General features: G+C 51.6%; 1 protein-coding gene across 1 annotated transcript in view; it reads right to left on the bottom strand.

Annotated features, from left to right (window-relative positions):
- Positions 1–14,517: 14,517 nt before the first annotated feature.
- Scnn1g (sodium channel, non voltage gated 1 gamma subunit) overlaps positions 14,518–25,735 on the bottom strand; it is a gene marked incomplete at its 5' end in the record, with an annotated part of 25,393 nt that continues 14,175 nt past the window's right edge. Inside the window, 7 exon segments of the mRNA XM_013504874.1 lie at positions 14,518–16,133; positions 16,417–16,492; positions 18,463–18,524; positions 18,692–18,749; positions 18,848–18,926; positions 19,453–19,570; positions 21,107–21,205. Coding sequence (XP_013360328.1) covers positions 15,753–16,133; positions 16,417–16,492; positions 18,463–18,524; positions 18,692–18,749; positions 18,848–18,926; positions 19,453–19,570; positions 21,107–21,205 — 873 coding nt within the window. The 3' untranslated portion in view covers positions 14,518–15,752.

The raw sequence follows: 25,735 nt of genomic DNA, 5'->3' as shown, positions 1-25,735 counted from the left end.
AGGAAGATAAGCATGGGCGTGGAACATTATCTAACATAGTTGAAGTGAAAAAGCTTAACAGCAAGACAGAACGTGCTGTGCCGTTTATGTAAAAATAGCTAAGGGTGTGGCTTTGGAACCCAGCTGCCTTCATTTAAATCCCAACTCCACTGCTTTCTACCTATGCAATCGGAGGAAAGTAACTTGGGCCTATTTTCCCAGCTGTCACTCTTACAAGGTTATCAGGGGTAGGAAGAGGAGAATTACTTTTCCTTTTTGTACTTTTCTGTTTTTTAAAATTATGGGACCTTATTACCTTTTGTTGTGGTTGAACCTAGGGCTTGGCACACGCTAGGCAAGTGCTCTGCCACTGCTCTGTACCCCCAGTCCTGCCCTAACTTTTAAAAAATAAAAGTCTTAACCAAAGAAGTTCTATGACTAGTAGATATGCATGCAGAAAAGATGCTTATCACCACCACCACCACTACCACTGTCACAACCACCACCACCATCACCACCACCACTCTCACCACCACCACCACTATTACTGTCACCATCACCACCACCATCACCATCATCACCATCACCACCACCATCATCACCATCACCACCACCATCACCAATATCACCATCATCACCATCACCACCACCACTCTCACCACCACCACCACTATTACTGTCACCATCACCACCACCATCACCATCATCAACATCACCACCACCATCATCACCATCACCACCACCATCACCACCATCACCATCATCACCACCACCATCCCAATCACCACCACAACTACCACCATCACCACCACCACTAACACCATCACCACCACCATCACCACCACCATCACCACCACCACCATCACCACCACCATCACCACCACCACCATCACCACCACCATCACCACCACCACCATCAACACCACCACCACCATCACTACCTCCAGCACCACCATCACCAACACCACAACCATCACCACCACCACCATCATCACCATCACCACCACCATCACATCATCACCATCACCATCACCACTACCAGGGAAATGCACATAGAAACCACAGAGATACCATCTCATGCCCATTGTTGTGGCTCAGCGGTAAGGGTGGACAACACAAAGTGTTGGTGAAGGTGTGGAACAGCCAGGGAATCTCACACTCTGCCGGTGGGAATGTAAAGTGGTAAAGCCACTTTGGAAAATAAGATGGTTATTTCTTATGAAGGCAAGCGTACACTCACTTTAATGACCAGCAATCTCACTTCTGGGAATTTATCCAGGACAAATGGGAACTCACATTCACAGAAAGACTTATACTTGCACATTTTTACAAGTTTTATTCAAAATAGAAAAAACAAAACAAAACAAAACAAAACAAAACAAAACCCTGGGGACTTGGGTGGGACTCCAAGGAACAGAGTTCAGATCACTTTGCCTGTGCAATGACCTGGGCTTTATCTCCTGCACTGACAAAGCAAAACCAAAACCAAAAGATAACAACAATTAAAAAAAAAAAAACCCCAAAACAACACCCCAAAGCTACAAACAATTTGAGAGTCTATCAACTTCAGAATGGAGAAGCAAATTCATACAGTCATACCACGGAACAAAAATGAATGAAGTATACTGATGAATCTTCAGAACATTCTAAGTGCAAGAATCCAGAAATTAAAAACCAAATGCTGTATGATCACATTGATGAAAATGTAGGAAAGACAAAATTACAGTAATAAAAACCAGATTAATAGCTGCCATGGGGTGGGATTTGGGAAAGATGAACAGAAGGAGACACAAGATAGCTGGGAGTACTGCAATGGAAGTAGTCTGTATTATTACAGCGCTGGTGGCTACGTGACTGCGTGTGTTTGTTAAAACTCCCATAGAGTACATAAAATTGTACATTCTGTAAACAAGGCTAGATTTAACAAAAGCAACTCAGTATGACAACCATAAACTTGTTGAGAAGGTTGTCTGGTCTATAATGTTCAGTGACAGAGACAGAGCTTAGTCTATAATGTCCAGTGACAAGGAAATTAAACAGGATGATCTTGAGAAGGGCCCATTTGGTTGGTTAGTGGAGCATCAGGGAAAATGGAGAGAACATAAAACTGCAAGCAGCTGAAGAGTTGGTAGGAAGTGAAGTGGAGGTTACCTTCCGAGAGACCTGTCTGTAATAGATACGGAATACACATGACCCAGGCTCTCTGGGTAGAGATTGCAGTTCGTCTGGTTGGTACGGTCTGGTAACCTGGGAGGGCCTGGTGCAGTGAGGTGGTGTATAATCTCTGTAGGAAGCGCTTGGAAATAAAAAGACCCCACACCCCAAAGTGCAAACTCTTTGACGTGACTACCAGGAATTTATTTGAGGGAAATAAATGGACTACTGAACAGAAGAAGTGACATAAGGGTATAAAATCAGTGCCATTTATGACAGCAGCCACTAGAAAAAGCCCAGGTATTGGGTAACAGAAGTTTGGCTGAATAAATTAACAGTTTATCTCAGAGATTACTTTTTGTCTTTAACTTTGTGTGGGTGTGGGAGTGGGTACTGAGGATTGAACCCAGAGGTTTTGCACTGAGCCTCATCCCTGTCCCTTTTTATTTTTTATTTCGAGACATGGTCTTGTTAAGTTTGCCAAGATGTGCTCAGACTTGCGATCCTCCTATCTCAGCCTCCCAAAGAGCTGGCCTCTAACAATTTTTGATCTTCACAGTAGTGTGGGAGAAGAAAGGGTTGGGCGAATGGAAAATAGCAGTGGGAGAAGGTTTTTGCTAAATATCCCTTTCTATCTTTTAAATACTGAAAGATGTGAATATATTAACTGTCCAAAAGCTTAAAATTTTAATTAAATAAAAATTATGGTCTGGAGCTATCATTGATAACATGGAAAACATTCCAGGGTAGTATTCCATAGGAAAAGGAGACTGGAGAGCATAGTGAGAAAATGTATTCAATATATATGATATATTTGTATATATACACACTGCACACCCACATATATATGGGTACATGTAAAGTAATAAAGTGTCAGCTATAGTTGTATCTTGATAGTGGTTATTTGTGACCGTGATTTATTCTCTTTTTATATATGTACTTTCTAATTTCTGAAAGGATGATAAATGTAGGCAGTGCATAATTAAAGATGTCCTTTTTAAATATTAGTGGGAAAACTGGTGAAATTGGATAAAGTCTGTGGGTCAGTGCGCCGTGTTGTATGTACCAATGCTAATTTCATGGACTGGACGAACGACCCCCGCTTGTGTGAGACAATAACTAGAGGAGCCTGGGTAAAGGGTGTATAGGAAATCTTCATCCTATTTTTACAACTCACTTATGAATCTAAAATGATTTCAGAACAAGAAGCCTCTTTCTACTTTTTCTTTTTTAGTATCCATATTTTGCTATCATTGCAAACATTTAGCCAACAGTTCAACTGAGTTATGAAGAAAACACAATTGATATTTTGCAAAGACTATTTAAAAAGTTTTGAAAATACGTTTACTGACATATTCACTGTTTCAGTTACACCACTGTAGGATAGAGAGAGACGTGACAGTCACAAAAAACTTTGTGGGGAGCCGAAGGGGGGCAATAAAATATGAGAGATTTTCAGGACAAGAAGGGTTTGTACGGGCAGAGGAGGACCCAGGAGAGCGGGAGGGGTTGAAGACGCAGTCTGGAAGGCTGAGGAAGAGGGGTGGCATGTGCTAAGGTAGAGGAGGAAGAGGAATAAAGCCAACAGGAGATAAAAGGTTACAGGCACAACAGTGTGTTTATGCCCGCCTACCTGAGTTTCTCTGCAAGGTGGGGGCCGGCTCACCTGCCGAGGCCCAGGAGAATGAGGAAAGGGTGGAACTCAGAGCACAGAGAAAGTCTGGAAACAAAATGAGTCACATGAACCAAAGGACATGAGAGAGAGGTATTTCCCAATCATCCCAAGAGGTAAGAGTCCCTTGGAACTCGTTAAAATGATGTACCCTCTTGGCTTCCAGCATATACCACCTGAGTCAGTAATTTCCTGGAAGAAATTTGACAATCTTCATGTTTATCGACTGCCCCAGGTGGGCCTTACCTTGAGAACCACCCGCAGAGTACCGAGGCAAAGCAACGCCAAACCCTCAAGGGTCCAGCTGTGGTCTGAGCAAGACCTTGGGCCTCACTTGGAGGCTGGTCATGTTGGTAAACCTCATTTGAGAGGCTGTGGAAGAAATTAGGATCTGATTCCTAGGTGACTCGTGTGCACGGTAGAATTTGAGAAGCCTTGTATGAGGTCAGTAGCACTGGTCCATTGGCCCCGTTGCATTATCGTCCCCAGAAGGGTTAGCCCATTAACAGGAAGAGAAAACTCCCGTACGGACTGATGCAGAGCCGTGACAGTGGGAAGGACAGGTGCTCAGGGGGTGGTTGAGATGTCTGGATATGGGGTCTAGGGAAGAAAGAAGACAAGGAGACCTGAGGAGCTGGTGGTTTAGGGAAGGCTGAGGTGGTCTGGAGAATCAGACTGGGCCTAGGAGGAGGGGCGGGGAGTGCAAAAGCGGGAGAGGAGAAGGCACAGGAGGTGTTCTGAGTCCCAGGTGCAGCCTCGGGCGTGGATGGTGCCAAGGAGTGAAACTGAAAGTTACTGGAGGTAAGGAACCCAAGGAGTTACGAGCTCTCCTGGCTGAGAGCGCTGTTCACATTTCAAGTATAATTCACTCAGGACGAGGACCCGTGCTTATTTGCTCAGCCACCGTTGTTTGGAAATCCACGTGACCCGGGAGGAACTCACCCATACCCAGGACAGGAATGCAACATGATACGAACAACGACAGCCCTCCGGCCTCCCGCCACCAGGGTGGGTTCAGAGCTGGGCATGTGAGCCACGCAGAACCAAGCAGAATCCCTTGGTGAGTTCGGCATATGCTATGGTTTGGGGCATATCTGTGCAAGGGAGAGCAATATAATACAGGACACATATTTTATGTGGTTATTTATAATAGTCACCCAAAGAACGATATATAAGAGAGAGCAGGAGATCTGTCCACACACTAAGACCAAGGAATCCAGCTGAGGGCCGGGATCCCACAGAAATGTCCTGCATGAGTCCAGCTGAAGACCTAGAGCTCATAACAATGCCCCCCACGAGTCCAACCAGAGGCCCAGAGCCCATAACAGTATCTCATGCAGACCTATTTCATGGAACTGCACTGGGAAGGCCCAAGGGTCAGTGGCGGAATCTAGGAAGTCTGTGCCAGCCGGATGAAGGATCTGTGCCAGCAGGCTGAGGGGTCTGCACTGGAGCCAGGAAGCGATGCTCAGAAGAACCAGAGCTCCCCCAGAATGTACCACAGTCGTCCTCAGCAACAGTGAGGTCCTGAGCTCCTCTGATGATCAGGACAGCCAAGTTCCCAACAGAAAAGCCAATGCAGCAAGCTTCTCTAGGAGACTGGCAGTGCACCCTCTTCCCCTCTGGAGCCAGGAAGCCATGCTCAGAGTGAGGCCCAGAGCTCTCCAAAGTGAACTGGAGCTATTCTCAGTGCCAACAAAGTTCCAAACTCCTGGGAGGATGAAAACAGCCAAGTTCATCAGGAAAGCCAGCATGATGAGCTCCTCCAAAACAACCAACAGCTCCTTTCAGCCTCCACCAGCTCCCACAGCCCCTCTCAGCTCTCAACAGCTTACTTAGTTCTCCAAAGCCTCTCTTCTTTGTCTCCAGGTCTCTTATGCTGCTGGCAACAGTCCCCAGGTGGGCCTCCCACACCCAGCACCACGCTGACTCAGTTCAGCTGGGGGTTATAAGTTGACCACCAGTTATCAGTCCACTACAGTGTATATGAGGTGTGACAGAAAAATACAATGTTTAAGTTTTAAAAATTGATTATGGTAAAAGAAACACTGCCATTAATCTCCCTGAAAATACTCCCCCTTGCTTGAGACGGACCATCCCACTGTTCTTGCTGCATTGTGAAGCAGTTCTGGAAGTTCCCTTTTGGGAGGGTCTTTCGTTGTGCGGTTGTGGCGAAACTGACAACCTGAATAGATTCGAAACTTTTCCCTTCCGTGGTCATTTGAACTGAGGAAAAGCCAGAAGTTACACGGTGCCAGATCTTGTGAATAAACTGGATAAGGACACGTGGTGATGTTTGACAGAAATGGACATAAACAGTTGATCAGAAGGTAGAATCAAATAGTACAGTGAACGTTTAAACAAAAAATATTACAGCAAAAGACACGCTGCCACTGATCCCCCTCACAATATCCAAAGCACTCCCCCTTGCTGCAAACACACCCATCCCACCATTCTTGGCAGTGTGTCTATAGTAACTGGGAGTTCACCATCGTTTTCGATCACCTTACTCAGTACAGACTCGGTGATGGTAATGGGTGGCTCCCACCCCGTGGGGAGAAGCGGTCTGAGAGTAGAGTTGAGATCGTGGGGACAGGAAAAGGACACGGATGGTGCCCCACAACTGAACACCCACACCTGCACTTGTGCCTAAGAAAGACGTTCTCCCCCTCTGCTCCTCTACCAAGGGCAGGGTAAGCTGGGTGTCTGCATGCCTGAGAAACTATAGAGACAGGAAGCACGGATACTGGAGGGAGACAGGGCACAAAGGGCTGAGTCCAGCCGTCGGGGGCCCTGCGTGATGGTGAGTGATGTGAGCAGGGGTGAGAGACGGTGGCCTGTCAGACCGAGGACTTTGAAGGGGGAGGGCTGTAAGTACTGGAACAGAGTATTAGCTCCAGATGGCCTGGGAGAATGTCAGGGTCACCCGGAGGAAGTAGCCTCCACTAAAAGCCCAGTAGCAAGGGAGGATCACCAAGACCCTGGCCCCTGACTGGCCCGGATCCTAATCTGGGGTGAGCCCTGATCCTGACCACAGATGGAGCCCCAACCCTGCGTGAGCTGGGTTCTCTTCTGGCCTTAGGCTGATCCTTGACTCAGGCTCCCTGCCGGCATCTGACCCTGTCCCGGCTGCAGGCTTAGTGTAACGTCAGAGCTGGCTGACTCTACAGTCAGAGGCCCCCTCACTGCGTAAGCCGCATCCGTCACCCTTGAAGACCTGGAATAGTAATCAGAGTCCTCAAGCCATCACCCTGAAAGCCAAATCCAGTTTTCCGTCTGGATAACCAGCTAGTGATGGCCCCAGATGCCCCTGTCCTCCCCAGTCGCTCTGCCCCAGGGGAAGAAGTGGTGAGAATATTCTCTTGGCCCTTAAGTGGTTCTGTAAGCACATCACTTCCCGAAAGCTCCCAGCCAAGGGGGGGCTGGCATTTCTTCCCCACTGCCCAGATGACCGGTTTGGTGATTTCTCAGATGCCCAGCCTTAAACCAGGAAGTTTAGGTGAGTGATAGCAGATCCCAGACCACGGCCTTGACCTCAGGAGTTGCAAAGCCTGAACTACTTCTATTTTTAGTATGATTATAAATCAAGGATACAGCAATTTTTTTTTTTTTAAATCAGGAACTCCTAGAAAATATTTCTCTGTGACCCTGATCTTTTCGCTAGAATCTGCCTCTAGGGCAGCAGAGAGAGGGAAATTGTAGTTGGCAGTACTCGCCCAGCTGTAGCCCATTCTGATACTTACAGGCAGCTTTCCTAACACCTGACGCATGGTAGGTCTAATGTTAAAATGACAGCAGAGAGAACAGTTGAGGATCTTGTGTGAGCTTTGTCCTCACAGAGCACTTAGTATCTGCCTTGTCTCATTTTATCCTTAAAACAGTCTTAGTAAAAACAAAGGCACAGAGTGGTAAGGTAACTTGCTCAGAATTGAACAGCTAATAAGTGTTGATAATTGAATTTGAACCACACGGTCTGACTTTAGAGTTTTAGAGAGAATTATTGGTTAGGTATGTGGATGGATGGATGGATGAATGGATGGATGGATGGATGGATAGACAGACAGATGGGTGGATGGATAAATGAATGGATGGACAGATGGATGGACAGATGGATGGATGGAAGGATGGATGGAAGGATAGGTGGAAGGATGGATGGGTGGAAGGATGGATGGGTAGATGGAAGGATGGATGAATGGATGGATAGATGGATGGGTGGAAGGATGGATGGGTGGATGGAAGGATGGATGAATGGATGGACAGATGGATGGATGGATGGATGGATGAATAGATGGATGGAAGGATGGATGGATGGATGAGAGGAAGGATGGATGGATAGATGGATGGACATGCTGATGACAGGTAGATGAGTAGCTACAGATAAAGTTTCAAGGAAACCTCTGATATTTGTTCTGAGCTTGACAGGGATCTGAGGATTGAAGATTATGAGGCTGCCTGGGAACCGCAGATGTAAGGGCAGCCTCGTGTCTCACCAAAGCACCCTTGCTTTTCTGCTCTTTCTCCTGTGTGTACTTGGATTGCTTTCATGCTGCTGGGTTGGGAAACCTGTGAGCTGGGTCGAATGACCCAGGTGTGAAAGATGGCCCACATGGTAGGTCATGGAGCCTGCCACTGTGGAATCCTGACTGACCTGTTTTTATTTATTTATTGTCTTTATTTTCTTCTTCCTTTGGGGTGCTGAGAGATAGGACACATGCTGAGGGCTTCTAGCGTCCATCCTGACACACTGCAGGTTGAGTGCTTCTGAGAATGATGCCAACCGGAAGGGAGGCACGGAAGAGCGCTGAGAAGGGAAAGTTCCGATCTCACTTTTCCGTCCCTGCATCCAGCACACCTGAAGCTATAGAGGCATGGATTTTTCAGTTTTGTGTGCCTAAACGTACAGCATTCACCTTTTCCTTAATCCAAAGTTAGTTAGGATTTTATCCCTCGCCAACAAGATTCCTAACACAACATGTATTATTTTTGTGTAGAGCCAAGTTTTAAAAAGCATTTTTAATAATGTTATGAATGAGAACACGGTGTCAGATTCCCGAGTACATGCAGTTAGTTACTGAGCTAACTCCAGCAGCTCCAAACAGCTGTTGGACAGCAGAGCTTACGGCGGGCACCTTGCAGTGGGGCTGGGAATACTCCTCCAGGAGTGCTCGGAACAATCAAGTGGGTTTCGCCTCCTCTTCCTGCGGCTCCCGCTTCCAGCTGGGTACAATGAGGCTCCTTCAGCCTGCAGCCTGCAATTAGAGCACGTGGCTTAGGAATCCTGCTGATCCAGGTTCCCCTCCACCCTGGGCCGGCCGGCCTTGGGACAGACGGCACTGTTCCTCAGCTTGCTGGGAGCTGGCTGTGGCTGGGTGAGCAGAGCTGTGCTGGGCGGGGAACGTTTCCAGGGTTCCACCCTCGGGGGTGGCTGGCCGGCCACGTCTCCGGGCTGCTCCCTGGGGAGGACAGGCCAAGCCAGAGGGACACATGCTCCTCGGTGGTGAGATTCTCTGAAGGCCTTACAAGTTGTTGTAAGGCTGCCAGTTTGCATTCAGAGTCCAGGCAATGCCTACCTCACCACCTGCTCATCACTTCCCTTCTTTCCTGAGATTTTCAAACACAGGAACACACCCGTGTTCGTGCCGCTTAAAATGGGAAATAGCCCCTTACCGGCCAGCCTTCCAATGCACAGCACACTTCTGATCGCCTCTGCTTCCCAAACTTTCCACTATCTGGGCTTCTACGATCGATACAGCTTGCTTTTTTAAAAAATAGTTTCAGTTATTATTTTCCTTTAAGTCAACTCCATTCTTTTCATTTAAACACATTTTTCAAAAATGTCCATTGGGACAAAGTTCATGTAAAGTGAAAGCGTACAGCTTCAGTGCTGTGTGACCACCGTCTCTATCTCCTTCCAAAACGTTTTCACCACCCCAAGTGGAAGCCCTCGGCCTCTAAGCAATCATTGTCATTTCCCCTGCCCAGTTGTAAATCTGCCTTCTGTCTTTGAGTTTACATCTCTGAGTCTTTCAGATAAATGGAACCATACAGTATACGACCTTTTGTGTCTGCCAGCCTAAGTGTTTTAATCTCTTTCAGGGGAAGGGTGCTGAGAATCGAACTCAGGACCTTGTGCTTGCCAGGCACATGCTTGTGCCGCTGAGCTATATCCCCGGCACCAGCATAATATTTTTGAGGCATGGCAATATTTCATTCCTTTTAGTGGCTGAATAATATTCCGCTGGAAAGAAACTTTTTAAAAGGAAACTTTTCCACCACTACTGGCTTGTCCCCCTCCCCACAGCATGCTTCCCTCAGATATATCTATTTGAATGGTTCCTTCAGGTTGCTCAGATAATACCCTCTGCAGTTTACCCCTGATGAAGTAACACTGACTACCACAGCCACTCTGCTGGCCCCTGCCCTCCCAGCCCCCTCCTGGCTTTGTCTCTTTCCACAGCACCCCAGAAATGGGTGATTCCTTATGTCAATGGTCTTTGTCTCTGTCTCTCTAGGCCTCAGCTGCATGTGAGTTCAGCGAAGGCAAAGATTGTCGTCTGCTTGACACGGAGGTGCGGTGCTTAGCACACACAGTAAGCACTGGTACCCCAGGGTCCCCAAAATGTCTTCAAACTGTTCGCTGGTACCTATGAGAGTTACCTTCCAGGGCACAAAAAGAGATTTGCAGGTGTGATTAAATTAAAACTCTTCTCATGGGAAGAACATCCAAGTGGCCTTAAACATAATCACAAATATCCTGTTTGGGTTTTTTGTTGTTGTTGTTGTTTGTTTGTTTGTTCTGAGGCAGGATCTCCCTGGGTAGCCCAGGCTGGCTTTAACTCACAGCGATCCTCCTGCCTCAGCCTCCTGTATTTACGAGCATGGATTATAGGATTACAGGCATGCATCACCACACCTGGCACAAATATCCTTTAAAAAAGGAGGTGGAGGAAGATTTGGTGGCATCAGCTGTCTGCATCATGACTGAAGCAAGATGCTACTCTGGTGGCTTTAAAGATAGAAGGGGTCAGGAGCCAAGAAATCAGCTCTAGCAGGTGGAAAACGCAAGGGAATTGATCCTCCCTGGAGCCTCTGAGGGAGTGCAGTCCTGCTGGCTTCTTAAGTCCTGTAAGACTCATTCCAGAGTGCTGGCCTCCAAAACTGTACGGGCAGAAATTCACGTTGTTTAAAGTCACTGCATTTGTGGTAATTTGTTACAGCAGCCACAGGAAACTCATACGGTGCTTAGTAAACACTGGTTGACCAAGCAAGAATATGAACGTGGCTAAAGAAAATACCAGTACTGCTCACTAACTACAAGCTGAAGCTTACTGAGAAGGCAAGTGCAGTGGAAAACGATGTTGCTAAATCTGACCTAGCCGGAGCACTACAGGCTATAAGGCAGCTCTCTCTTTGTTAGACAGAAGTAGCCAGTATTAGAGAGTGTTAGACCCGGTCACCAAACTAGCACTTTGTCTTTGCTCTCTGGGGAATGGAATGATTTGCTTATTCTACCAGTCAGTGGTGCATAGTATTCCAAACTCTCAGGGGCAAGGAGAGACTATAGAGACGGCAACATTTGGACCTGCTCTTGAGGGATGAGTGAGTGAGTGGAGGGTGAGAGAAGAAAGAAAGGCAGTGTCTGGCATGGCAGTGAAGTCTAAGTGCCACTGAAAATTTTCACTGTAGGAGCAGCCCTTGTATAGTCAACTTCTGCCTGTTGTGACAAAATACTTGAGACAAACAATTTATCGGGAGGAAAGGTTTATTTTTGCTTTTGCTCTCAGAGGTTTTAGTCCTTGGATGCTTGGCCCTGTTGCTTTGGGGCTGACTCAGTAAGTGCATCAGAGCAAGGAGTTTGGGAGCGGGGAGAGCTGTTCTGTTCATGGCGGCTGGGAAGCAAAGAGGGAAGAGGAGGAGCTGGAGCCCCTGTACCCTCCTCACGGCCATGCCTCCAATGACCTAACTTCCTCTCGCTAGGCCCCACCTCCTAACTGGTCCACCATCTTCCCGTAGCTCCACAGGGTGGTGGCTGAGCCATGGGCCCACGGGGGACATCTGAGGTCCACACTGTAGCCGTCCTAAAACTGCTGAGACACGCTGCTGTGATGGGGAAGAAGCAGGGCAGGAAGTGCTGCGGTCCAGCCCCTGGAGACGTCCTCCTGGAGCAGCTGGAGGGGGACAGGAGGAAGGAAAGCTGGGAAGGGGGAGACTGGTAATGAGGGGAGCCTCGTGTTGCTTTGTCCTTGGCCCAGACTCCTGCCTCAGCTGCTCCTTAAATGCTGAGGACCCGGGGTCTCCATTCTCAACCCTCTGCTCTTCTGGCCTGCTCTTCCTCGGTGGTGACTGAATCCTCACCCTCACCCTGGCAGGCGCACCTTTACGACTGCCACATCTCTTCCGGCTTAGATCTCTCTCCTGAGTTTTCAACCCCAGGCCAGGCAGGAATCTTTACTCACCATCTCCTCTTAGAGGGCAGATTCACAAGGGATATGTTGGGCTGAATGCTTCTGACTCACAGGGAGATGACCTGTAGGACCCCAGGCCTCAGAAGGGGAAGTCAGAGGAGCACAGAGGTCTGCAGCTCGCACAGTTTGGGAAGACGGGGATACATCAAGAGCAAACATCCCTGTGGCCTACAAATGTTATTGGTTATTGTCCCTTGGAGTCAGTGACTCTTGGCCTTTGTGGCTGCTTTAAAAGTGGTCTTGGACAACAGTTGTCCTTCCCCACCCTCCCCTGTGTCCTGGGACCAAAAGGTCTTTGGGTTGAGCAGGCTGGAACCGAAGCCAGAGAGGACCAAAAAGGACTTCCTCAGGGGCAGAGCCACTTGACATCTGGGGAGAGTCTTCTGTGTGAAAAACAGTTTGCTACCTTCACGGGCTCTAGCCACTGGCCTGGACCCACCAGTTACTAGTGGAGTGGCTGTAAGAGCTTTCTCTATGTCTCTGCTTCTTTATTTCCAAGAGGACCTGAGCTGTCAAAACTGCCTGAGCTGATAAGTATGAAGTGCTTAGCAGAGTCTGTCGCAAACAGTAAGAGTTCATTAAACGTCCTTATTATTGGTGTTGTTTTAATTAGCTCCACAAACTTTTCCTACATGTCAACACGCCTTCAGTCCTGTCTCGGTCAACGCCACTCCTGTCCTCACAGAGGCTAATAAGAGCAACACAAGAAAGGATAAAAATTATATCGGGGGTAGGCGTGGCGGCCTATGGTGGTAATCTCAGCTCTGGAGGGGCTGAGGGGTGAGGGTTGCAAATTCAAGGGCAGCTTGGACAACTTAGGGAGACCCTATCTACGATAAAATTAAGAAGTGCTGGGGGGGCTGGGGATTTAGCTCAGCGGCAAAAGCGCCTGCCTGGCAAGCGCAAGGTTGTGAGTTCGGTTCCCGGTACCGGAGAAAAACCAAAAAAAAAAAAAGAAGTGCTGGGGCTGGGGCTGGGGATTTAGCTCAGCGGCACAGCACCTGCCTGGCAGGCGCAAGGTCATGAGTTCGATTCCCGGTACCGGAACCTCCCCCGACCCAAAGAAAAGAACTAAAGAAGTGCTGGGGATGTGGCTCAGTGCTAGAGTGCCCCTGAGTTCCATACCCTATAATAGTAACTTTAAAAGGTGTATCCAGGGAAGAAGGTCGTATAAGGCAGAGGCTCCAGCTTTGTGGGGCTGGGCCAGGCCTTGCGGAGGTCACTGGCGCTTGGCCTGGAAGGGGCACGGGAGGAGAAAGGGCAGTGCGGGGGCCCTGCTTCAGCCGGGCAGGAACGGAGCGAGCTGGAGCCAGCAGGGGTGTTCGCCCTTGACAATCGAGCCAGATGCCGGCAGCCTCGCCTGTGACACACCCAGCGGCAGCCGGGCTGGAAATGCTCCCGCCTGTGACATCATGCCAAGGCTGGATAATTCCATGAATCTGAGGGCACAGCACCCGCCTCCTGCCAGGGCAGTGGAGGAGGAAGCTCCTCTCTGGCTAGCCGCCAGCTGAGCATCTACTACAAGCTCCCTGTTGGTACCGGCTGTAGCCACGCAGCCCCAGCCCATTGGAAGCCAGGCTCGTGCCTCAGGAATCGATGCTGGCCCTGGACCAGCCTGATCAGACCCCACTCCGAGAGGGACCAACGACCGGCAGGCGCCGCGATGACCTCCTTTCTGCTGGCTCGGGTGCCTTCTGGCAGTTCCCCATGAGGGCCGGCGGAAGTGCCACCCAGGGCAGAGATGGTCACCCCCGCCACTGCCAGGGGGGCAGGTTGAACTGGTATCCACGCACCCGGAGGGACCTCAGGGCCTCTCACTTTCAGGAAGACTGGCGTCCTCGGTCCCATCCCATCCCATGGTGTGGGATTAGTCTCTAAATGCAGACCTTTCCCCACAGGGATGAAGGACAAATCCAGGGTGTTGTGCCTCCCTTCTTCCCACTCAAAATGACACCGGCCTCACCCTTAAAACAGACAGAGGAGATTTGCACAGACTGTGAAGTCAGATCGTAGGGTCCAAATTCCTGCGCTTCCTGGTGGTGTCACAGGAGGCGAGGCACCCAGCCTCCCTGAGCCTCCCGCTCGGGGGAGAGGCGGATTTCTTTCACGGGCTGATCCAGAGGTTGTTTTTTTTTTTTTTTTCCTTCTGGAAAGGTCCAGAAAAGAAGTATGGTAGGTTTTGCTGGTTTTGTGGTTGTTTTAATCATTCAACTTTGCTTGTAAGGAACCATACACAGCATGTAAACATGTGGATGTGACAGTGTGCCAATAAAACTTTATTTCTGGACACTGAAATTTGCACATCATATCATTATGTTGGGTCTCTCACACACATATACACACATATACACACAAACACACACTTTTTTTTTTTAGCTATTTAAAAGCGGGGAAAACTATTCCTGGTTTACAAACAGAAGCAGGACGTAGCCCGTGGGCAACAGTTTGTCGTCCCCCAGGCTGGCTTAGAGAAGTGCTGAGACAGCGCCCAGCACACTGCCCCTGCGCTGACCCTGAGCTCGGAGGTGAACGTGGTGCTCTGTGGGATCTCACAGTGGCTGGCTCGTTGGTGCGCGCAGGCTATGACGATGGCCGTAGAGGAAGGTCTGACTCTCTGCGGTACTAGGGATAGAAACCCAGGCCTTCTACATCCCTCGCCCTTTTTAATTTTCCCTTTGGAGACAGGGTCTCTCTAAGTAGGTGAACTGCCCAGGGTGCTTTCCATCTTGCAACCTCCCGCCTCAGCCACCTGGAGTGCTAGGATTATAGGTGTGCGCCACTGCGCCACGCAGGGGTGCTTGCTGAACGGGTCAGGAAGAGCAGCAGCCGAGGTCAGGTTACGAGGACCCCACTGGACAGGAGTGTTCACGCACGTCCTTTGACTGGGCCGTGGCCCCAGCCCTGCCGTCTGCCACACCCTACGCCTCCCTGCACTGCACCCCTTCCCACACACACTCCTGGGGCCTGGGCCAGGTCCGGGCCTGAGGGTACAGAGGACCCCTTGCCCCGGTGTCAGTGACCCAGGACAGTGTAGGCACCGCAGCTAGTACTGTCTTTTATCTTTGGCATCAGGTCGTAGCTTTGCTACCTGAAGCCACATCCTCTGGCTCTGGTGAGGCCCCGGGTGCGGGCGGAACACTGGCTCGGGGCTCTGGAGGCGTCATTCTCTCTCAGCACCCAGCAAAGAGCTCACTTTGGGCCCGCACCAGACGGCACCATTGCTTTGGCCTGCAGTCTTCCTCATGTGGACGCGCCGAGTTCAGGCCACAGGATCTAGCCCATCCTGGCCAGCTGTACTGCTGGGCAGGGCCCAGTGGCTTCTCCTGCCCATGCCCATCCCCGGCTTGTCCACAGCAGGCTTTTAGGCAGTGTTTCCAAAGCCCAGAACGGAGACAGGAGGTGCCCTCTGCCACTGGGAGACGAGGCCTAAGTCCTTAGACCGTGCCTGGCAGTCCTGACTAGATCTCTTTCCCAACCCTGTCTCAAGGCTCATTGGGCACCTGAGTGTCTGGGAGCTGGCTGGAGAAGGCCCCTTCCAAGTGCAAGGTGTTATATCTGGGGGGCGGCGTGCCGGGCACCTGGGCCCCTGGGGCTGCAGGCAGGTGCAGAGCAGACGTGAAGGTGGGCAGGTCTTCGTCTACGTGGAGGGCCGGATTGTCCTGGCCTTGCTGGCTGCGGGGCGCCTCGGGGCAGGGGGGTGCCCGCTTCCAGGCCCACCACTCCTTGGCTTTCTGCCACTGGCGGCGGGCAATGATGGAGAAGAAGTCGATGAAGAAGACCTCGATGATCTCGATGACGCAGACGACGGAGCAACTCATCCACAGGCCGAGCTGGCCTCCGAAGTTGGAAAGAAGCACCTCGATCTGCAAGGGAGGCCGTGTCACGTCACCACGAGGGCTCTCTCCGCCGCTGGCCCCGTGCGGTGACCCCAGTCCCCGGGGAGTCACGGGCCGGCCCTGCAGAGGCTCGGAGGAAGAAGCCCGAAGGTCTCCTCCCTCTTGCTCTGCTGGCGTTGCCCAGGCCTGGCGGGCCTCTAGCAGCCCTGCTGGGAGAGGCTGGATCCCCGTGGGCTGACTTTGCTCCCCAGAGCGGAGGCAGATGGGCACATTTACAAACAGGGCCGGGTCCCGGAAGGACACCACTCACGCTGTTGGCCGGGCTCTCCACGATGGATCTCTGGTTCAGGTCTTTGTAGAATATCAGCAGTTTGGCCAAGTCTGTCCTATAAAAATTCCAACAGGTAGGGCCCAGGCGGGTTAGGAGCCTCGGCACTCTGCGAGATGACCAGCCCCTGAGCATGGCTCTCCCCCTCCCACCCAGGCCCTCAGCATGGCCCAGGCTCTGAGATCCTCAGGGACATGAGAACCTGGTCCCCAGGCTTCTTCTATACCTCAGAGTGCATCTCCTGGTTCTGGTCTGGTTCTGAGACTACTCATTCATTCGACAATGAGTTCCCAACCTTCAGGCTAAGTCTGTGTACCCGGCCATTCTCCCTTACTACGCTGTTCTTCACTAAACTTTGTTGTTGGTAATTACCTGATTGCAATCTCAGCTACACATAAGAGACAGCAGGTAATGCAAATGAACAAGGCAGGCTGATGATAAGGTAGGAGAGGTAACAACCAGAATAGCAGTTAGCATTTATTAGGAGCTTCCTGTTTGGTCAAGCACTGTTGTAAGAACTTTATATTAACTCACTTACACAGCCTCTCAGGGAGTGAGGAAGTACGTTTCAAGCTTTCCCCCGTTTTACAGATGTGTTAAATACTGTATCCACATCTGCACAGCTATCCATTGGGTAAGCCAATGTTCAAATCCAGACGGATCTAGGTTTCAGTTCACACTCTTAATTGCTGGTCTCTAGTCTTTCCTTATCGTACCAGAGGCTCATCCCAAAGGAGCAGATATGTCTGAACTGTTTGCTGCTATGCCAGAATGGAGGTTCACTATTGCTGGGATTTTTAATCTTTCAGAAAAAGGTAGAAGTAATGGGTTACTTTTGTGGGTATGGATTTGGCCCAGGGGATCACAGATTTGCGATCCCTGGCGGAATGTTTTGCAAATGCTTGGTGTAAGCCTGTCTTTACCACTACACGGTAAAGCCCTGGAGCAGAGACCATGACTTCTCGGTCACCTGGGTCCCCCAGCTGCTGACACAGCACCCGATACCTAGCGGGCAGGCAATCGATGCTGCGGCCAGGATGGGCTCCCACGGGGGCAGCCCTGGCGATGGCCCGGAGAAACGCGAGTCCCAGGTGCGAGTTCATCCTCCCCATCTCCCATCAGAAATGATTTTCTTTGTCAAAAAGTCAAGAAGGATTAGAAGTTTCAAGGCTCAGAGCAGTATTTTTCCAAATGGGTCAGAATACATTAGAAAGCCATGAAATAAATCTACTGGACAATGACCAGTATCTTTTATAAGACTAAGCAGAACAGTAAATATCAGAACACATGCGGAAGGATATTCAAAGCATTGACCAACCGGGAAGGCAGAGGCGCTAATGAATCAGTGTGCTGTGACCAATCAGAGTGGAGACTCAGCTCTCCCCCTTCCTGATGGTTCTCAACTTGTGTGTTCAACCCACCATGGATAAAATATTTTCAGAAAAAAATTGCCTTTGGATTGAGTGCGTAGTAGAGGCTTTTTCCTTTTCAGAACTCCCTAGACAATTCAGCACCACAACAATTTGCAAACATTTACCTTGTATTAGGTATCGTAAGTAATCTAGAGATGACGTCACCGGAGTGGAGGATGTGGTAGGTTTGATGCAAATTCTGAGCCGTTTTACACAAGGGACTTGAACATCCCAGCTATTTGGTATCCATGGGGGGTTGGAACCCCAGAACTAATCCCCCCAGGATACTGAGAGAGGAAGGCAAACGATCGGTCTGTCCATTCCGACATGTATCGTCTGAAAATCAGGCCGACTGCTTTGTACAGCACAATGAAATATTATCACACGCCTTGTTTCAGTGGTATCTTCAATGGGCCAGAATGTAAAGAGCATTTCGTACTGTGGGTGAAGGTCAAACAAACGTGCGAGCCGGGCCTGGTTCATGATCCGAGCTCAGTAAATATTTGCTGAATAAAGGACTGAATGAAAAGGAGAGGGCTTGGCAAAGAGGGAACGAGCCGAGAGGCTGCGCCCTCGGTGGACAGAGGCAGAGGAAACTGGACGGGGGAAGACTTACTTGTTGAGCTGTTTGTTTATTTGCTGGCCTCGGTCCCAGGTGAGAACACGCAGCAACCATTTCTGTGATAGACAAGGGAAGAGTGGGCCCGGGGATGTCCATCTTCCCTGCCTCCTTGGCCACCCCTTCTCCCCTGGACTCAGTGAGACACCTCCCTCCCTCGGGCCACCCCCAGAGCCAGGAGATAGAAAACATCCCAGCCGGGGGACAGAGGGGGCAGTAAACTTACCTCTGAAACCTCAGATGGCCACTGGGCCAGGCTGGTGGTCAGTGTCCATTCCTTAAATCTTAGGGGAGGAGGGGACAGTGAGCGTGGGCACCTGGCCCTGTCCGGCCCGGCCCCGCCCCACCCCTGCCTACCCCCGCCCTCCCCAGGTCCACCCACCTGCACGTTTCCCGGCACACCGCCTGGCAGTCCAGTTCTTCCTTAACGAAGGCCTGGTACAGCTCGTAGTAACAATACACTGAGAGACGGGGGAAGCAGCATGAGCTTTGGGCCCACGGGGCCCTTCCTGGGGGCCCCTGAGTCATCGTGGAGCCCTCACACTCTTAGTTATTTTCCCTCCTACTGTCTCCAAACACTGGTTCTCTGGAAACAAACACTGGTTCGTGACGCTGGGAAACAACATGTGCTGGCGGCGGCTAAGAACATGAGTTAGGGGCCAGCAGTCTCTGCTCGGGGTCCACTGGGGCATAGCTACGCTACTCCCCGGCTGGACAGCCTTCGGCAAATTGCCTAAGCTTTCTGGGTCATCGGTCCTGCAGAAGGACACTGTCCATAGTACCTGTGGAGCTGAGGGAGGTGGTCAAGCTGTTACCCCGGGCCGGGCCGGTCCTTCACTGGGAGACACCTTCTAAGCCAGGTTTCACAACAGTAGCAAAAGTCTAGCTTTAGACAGCCAATACCTCCCTCAAGGGAAAGGCCAGGCGTGCCTGAGGCCAGACCGCTGCGGGGATGGGGCGTGCGGGGCGGGGGCAGGCGGCACTCACTCCAGTTAGGGTTCTGCTGGTAGTTGCAGTAGTTGGCGTTGGGCGGCAGCGGCTGGCTGTACTGGGCACACCCGCACTTCTCCACCATCTTGGACTGGAAGCACGAGTAAAGGCAGATCTGGAAGAGGAAACCCAGGGACGCCCTGAAGCTCCTTGCACGTGACGCCGGGGGGCTCCCCCGTCCGCGTCTCTCCCTGTGGATGTTCACCGTCCCGCAGCTGTGACGACTGTGTGAAGGGGCCTTTCTGCCACCTGGACCAGGGCTGGTGCCCTGACTCCAAAAGGACTGAGAATTCAGACTGAAATAGGGAGCCCATGGGGGCTAGGATCGTCATTTTCTATCACGTGAATGGTGGCAAAGAATAAATGGGAAAATTGAAGCAGTTTCTAAGAAATAGTGCTCAGAGTCCAATTTTCAGACCCAAAACTTCCATCTCGGATCTTTGAGGATCACCTGCTGTCACACTATCCAGGAGGCTTCTAACATGAAAGCCAGTGGCCAGGGCTGTGAGGTCAGGCCGTTCAAGTTCAAATTGCACATTTGCCACATACCCCTTGTGTGTCCTTAGGCAAGTCACTTAACCTCTCTGATGCTTTGCTTTCTTCATCTTTGAAATAAGTACAATACCTGCTCCATGAAAGTATTCTGAGCATGCTGCTTCAACATACTGAAGTGTCCATGGCATCTTTCCAATGAGCTTACCTCTTTTGGGGGGAGAAGGGGCCCTGAAGTCCATTTGATTGTGTTTCTATTCCCTACAAGCAGACGGTCTCTAACAGTCCCTGTTTACTCTGTGTCTAGTCTCTCAGCGCCATTCTGATGGAAGCTGGCAGATGCCACACGAGGGTGGCCCAGTCCTTTATTCTGCCGGACGGCTTATCCGTGGGTTCTGTGTGTGCCCTGGTAGTAGACCAATCTCAGACTCCCAGGATGTGACAAGACCTAAGAACTTGTCACACGTCAGGGCTGAAAACCTCAGAGTCACAGGGGCCAGCGATGGACACAGTACACCGGTGGGAGGGGCGAGAGCCGTGGGGACCACAGGGTCCGTGGGCCTCCAGAGGGGCAGCTTCTCACACCCACTGTCCTACAGGAATATGCACGTGGGAACCAGGTCACCTGGTTCTTCAAAAGGAGTGGGAAATCTGTGCTTTCCTGTGAAATTCCCTGGTTTTCAAGTAGCATCCCGGTTAGGAAGATCAGGCGTGCAGCTGGAGAGACCCGGCAGCTGCCAAGGAGCCACCCCCGACTGGCTCCAGCCGTCCCCTGTGACTGTGAGGCAGGGACACAGTGTGTCCAAGCCACCCGCAAGTGAGGGACACAGGCTGGCCCAGAAGCCAAGCGCCGGGCCCTCAGCCAGGGTCTCCCGAGGCGCCGTCCCGCCCGGCCCTCACTCGCGCCTGCCAAGGCCGGCTTGGGGGAAGGCCGTCCCGCGGCAGTACATTCTGTCCCACGCCCAGCCCGGCGGACAGAGCTCTCGTTTACACATGGACCGAACAGACTGAACAGGACCGGAGCCGGCCAGCATCACCTGTTCCCGAGGTCTGGACGAGCCCCAGGGATCGTCACGCTAATTCCTGGTCCCGGCCATACCCGGGGCAAACTTTGTCCCCGTGCCACAGCCCGGGTCTGGGCGCCCCTGCCGGGCCGTACCTGGAGGGAGTAGGAGGCGTTGTAGATGTTCTCCACGGGCACGTCATGCCCATCCTCTGTGCACTGGCTGTAGGGCTCGCTCAGCTTGAAGGACTCCGTCTGCAATCAGGGCACACACAGTCAGCCCGCGCTCCTGGTGAGCCCAGGTGGGGAGGGCCCCTGGGGTCTGAGTGATTATTTAATCGTTCACTTCACACAAATGTCCTGAGCACTCACTAGGTGGCTGTGTGATTAGAGACACCACAGCATCCACAGTGATCGAGAGAACAGGACCCTCCCCGCCACCTGCAGCTTACGTTCTACAAGGGGAGATGGCCAGGTGGCCAAAAAGTCAATAAATAAACCAGATAATTTTGAATAATGATCAATGAAACTGGAAGGGACACTGTAAGGCTTAGAAGAAGGACGCGGTTGATCCTAGCGTGAAAAGGAGCTGGTCTTGTCAGGAGACGGGGAAAGAGAGCCACGTGCCACGTTTAACGGAGCGCGTGGCAGACACCTGTAGTCCCGACACTCTGGGAGGCAGAGGCAGGAGGATCACAAGCTCCAGCCCAGCCTGGGCAAGTTAGAAACTTCCAAAGACCTTGTCTCAAAATAAAAAAATAAAAAATGTAGCACAGTGTGAAAGCTCTGGGTTCAATCCCCAGTACTGCACAACTAAAAATTAAAAAAGAGGGAAGGAAAAGCAGGGAGAAGACGGGACAGAAGCAACAGTCCGGGCTTGAGACAGGAGGAGCCAGGGTGTCTGGAACGTGGGAAAACGGAGAAACGGCTGGAGAGGACATTAGAGACAGCGGCACGGGTCAAGGCGCACTCCGCTGAGAGATCAGGGTCTGGCTCTCCGGAAGCCGGGGAGCCATCGGCCAACCCTCCGGAGGGAGGACTGGAGGGATGAGCAGGGACTGTGAGCTGCCGGACGCCCATCTGCCCGACGCCCATCTGCTCGCCGAGTTCCCCACCTCCTCGCCTCTGGCTCTGGATGTTGGCTTGGAAGAGGTTTCCTTAGAAAGGACCAAGGACAAGCCAGCAGAGGAAAGTGACACCACGGCCCTCAGAGGAGAAAGCACTGTCAGTCAGAGTCGGGAAACGTTATTCAACAATGTTCTGTTGCGGTTCGCTCAGGTGGCTCTAGCTTAGCGTTTGTCACCACGGGTACACAATTCAGGAGAGCTGAGCACCAGAGGGCAGAGGCGAAACATCTCTGAACAAAAAGTGAACATGAATTGTGACCAGCCGATATAGCGGAGCCAGGGTGTGTGTGTATGTTTGGTTTGGTTTTTGTTTTGAGACGTGTATCTTAGGTTGGCCTCAAACTTGCTATCCTCCTGCCTCAGCCTTCTGAGTACTGGGATTATAGGCATGTACCATCACATCCACCTAGCTTTATGTATTTATTTTTATTTTTAGGGGAAAAGCGACTAAGGTAAAGGGGAAGAAGATAGCAGATGTGTAGAAGGGCAGAAAAGTTCTGCTTGAGAGAAAGAATGAAAGGGTTTGCTAGGTGGACAGTTTAGACTTCTCAAGAGGCTGTATTCTGTTTGTATTGTAATTCTGCTGCTGACCCAGGAATCTCCCTCAGTTAACTGAAAGTTCCTCCAGGGCAATAGACAGTGCTCATCTTGAAATGTTTAAACAACAGGCGCAAACAAAGGGGCGAGTAGCCAGCTGGCCCGGCCTCTTCCTCAGGGTACCCACTCTCACAGCAGGTCCTTCACCTTGGACAGACAGACGTTCACCTTGCCCTGCAATCTGCTCTTCTCACTAACAATGAAGAGGGAGCTTCTCTCCAGGTTGGTGTGAAATAAATGGACTAAAGAAACAAAACAAAACAAAACAAAACAAAAAACTCCACAAAATAAATGGACTTAGTAGCTGGGTAGCAAACTCTTTCAGAGGTTCCAGCACTTGCCGGGGCTGGGCTGGGGACTGGGGTATAGGGGTCCCGATCAGTGGCTCCCCCAGGGCACCTCAGTTCCCTGAAATTCTCTGAGCTCTAAGCAGATAGGTTGTTTCTTGAGGCCCTAAGCCCTGCCGAGCTCTCCGCAGAGCCTGGAGTCTGCTATGGGCTCTACAACACCACCCTGTCATCCGGGTACCACAGTCTGGACATGCAGGCAGGCCAGGCGTGGCCGGCAAAGGTGGCAGGGACTCTGTGTACCTTCGTCCTATCTGCTTCCATCTGAGGGTCTGGGGCGGGGACAGGGACAGTTGCACGGGGATCCTTAGCGCTCCTCTTTAAAGGTAGAAAGTGTGCCCAGGGGAGAGCCCCGCTATCGGCACAGCTGAGGGGCGGGGAGGTAGGACAGCTGGTCAGGGGTGGCCCTTCTCGAGCTTTCATGGCTTCTGGGGAGGGACGGCCAGACCTTGCTTTCTTACAGCATGGAGGGCCACCGACCACCCTGGCCGCTCCCTCGTGTGTGAGGGGGTGAGCTTGGCCGGGCTCGTCCTCCCAGAGAGGGCAGCTGTCACGCTCGCATTTCTGCATTTCCACTGTAACCACTGTCCCACCAGGAGCCCCAGAGTCACCTTCTAGAGCCTGCCTCCCTGTAGCCCAGGGTTCTCAGACGGGGTTCCCTCTGCATTCCGGCCTCGGGTCAGCCACAGTGGGCTGAGCAGCAAGCAGGCCGGCGTCCCCGCCTCACCAGAACAGACTTGCATTTCCTGGTCTCCACGGTGCACCCTGCCGCGTGAGATTTCTGCTGAGTGGGAGACTCTGCCCATAGCAAAGAGGACCCTCCTGCTCCCCGCAGCCTCTGAGATGTCCCCCAACCGCAGTGCACAGGCAGAGACGGTGCCCCGAGCTGCTGGGGCCACGGAAACCCGGCCCGGCTCTGGGCATAGGCGGAGGCCCTTTCTTTCCCTCGGGGGGCTGGTCTCGCCTTGTTTCCCAAAATAGGCTGCTACTGGGCCCGGGGAGAGCAGCTGCTGTAGCGGGGCTGGGAATGGAGCGGGAGGCTGGCTCCCTTCTCGGATGAGACGCTGCCCAGGCGGGCCCGGCCTCCCGGGCTGCACCCTGGACTGCGAGCTCATCAGCGACTGAAGCCATGTAGGTTCAGGTGGTTTGTATACGGCAGAAACCGACGAGATACCTAAAGCAGACCGCAGCGTCTTCCCCACCTGCCTGAAACCCGCTCCAGCTCCTGAACTTCTCACAATAGCGAGTGGTGTCTCAGTCTGGCCGGTTGTCTAGAAAGCTGGTCATCACTCTAGAGCTTCTTTTCTTCCCCTGAGTCACCACAGTGTCCCTGAGAAGCGTCCCTTGAGTCACCGGCTCTTAGGGCTCTTGCTCACCGGCTGCTTCAGCTCTCGTCCTCTCTTGCCGCTCGTCAGGTCTCCCGGGGCTCGGCAGCCGCCACACTTTCCCTTGCTCAGCACCTCCGCCCCCCATCACTGAGCCGCTGAGTCACGGAACTGGTCCTGTCACTGCTCAGCACCGCCCGGGGATTCCAGTGCGAACCATCGGCCCTGGACGGGCAAGATGGGGAAGCAGCCGCCCGAGAGAAGAGAGCAGGCAGCTACAGCTCTCGGCGATAAGAGGGCAGAAGGAACCCAGGCCGTGCGTGAAGCAAACAAGCCACTGTGCTCCTTAGCTAGGGGGGCGGGCCTGAGGGTCAGCAGAGGGAGACAGGTGCAGCGACGCTGGCGAGGCCCGAGCGCCCGGAAATCCATTTCACCTTCACCATCACGTTTCTCCGTAGCAGGACCTCTGCGCAGAGGGGGAACGTGAAACATCTCCCAGCACATTTCGACCTGTGTGCAAACTGGCACAAGTGTGCGAAAGCCCTTCCCTTTCCTCCTAGAAGCTCCCCCCTCTTCCTGAGACACCCATTAATAATTGTGATGCTCCTTGGACACCCCACTCCACTGTCTGCGGAGCAGTCAGCTTTGCTGGCCTTTCCGGGGGGGGGGTCACCTGCTGTACTTCTCGGCAGCAAATCTCCGATCTGTGTTTGCTTTAGTATTAGTTCATGTACGATTTCCATCTTACACGAGGCAACTACCCCATTCCAGCTGGGTACAAGCCTCGCCCACCGCCCGTGCCCTCGTTGGCTTCAGTCCACTTTGCAAGTTCTCCCTCTTACTCGGTTGATTTCAGACCAACAGATGCAGTCCTAATTCCCCGCGGGAGTCCCCACGTTACAGGGAAAACAGACGGTGGACGTGTAATCCGAAGGACACGGTGAGCCCTCTGCAGCCACAGATTCAATGCATCATGGATCCAGACTATTAAAAAATTGCATTTTACTGCACATGGACACACTTTCTCCCTGTTGCTCTTCCCTGAGCAATGCAGTATAAATACTGCTTATATAGCATTAGGTTTTATAAATAATGCAGACATGGTTTGAAGTATATGGGAGGATATGTGTAAGTTACATGCACATAACACCTCATTCATATGAGGGACCTGATGAGCACCCACATATCCGCCCAACCGTGAATAGAAAAATAATCGGAAAGAAAATCACATCTGTGCTGAGCATGCATAGGCTTTTTACTGTCTAAGAGCGGTTTACACAGCATTGACATGACAGTAGGTATTATGAGGAAAATACGTTCAAACACGACCACACGGTACATCAGGACCTGGAGCACCCATGGATTTTGGTGTCCACAGCTGTTCTGGAA

Source organism: Chinchilla lanigera, unplaced genomic scaffold (genome assembly GCF_000276665.1).
Source record: "Chinchilla lanigera isolate Chin_1 unplaced genomic scaffold, ChiLan1.0 scaffold00092, whole genome shotgun sequence".
Lineage (NCBI taxonomy): Eukaryota > Metazoa > Chordata > Mammalia > Rodentia > Chinchillidae > Chinchilla > Chinchilla lanigera.
This window is presented reverse-complemented; position numbering and strand designations above follow the sequence as displayed.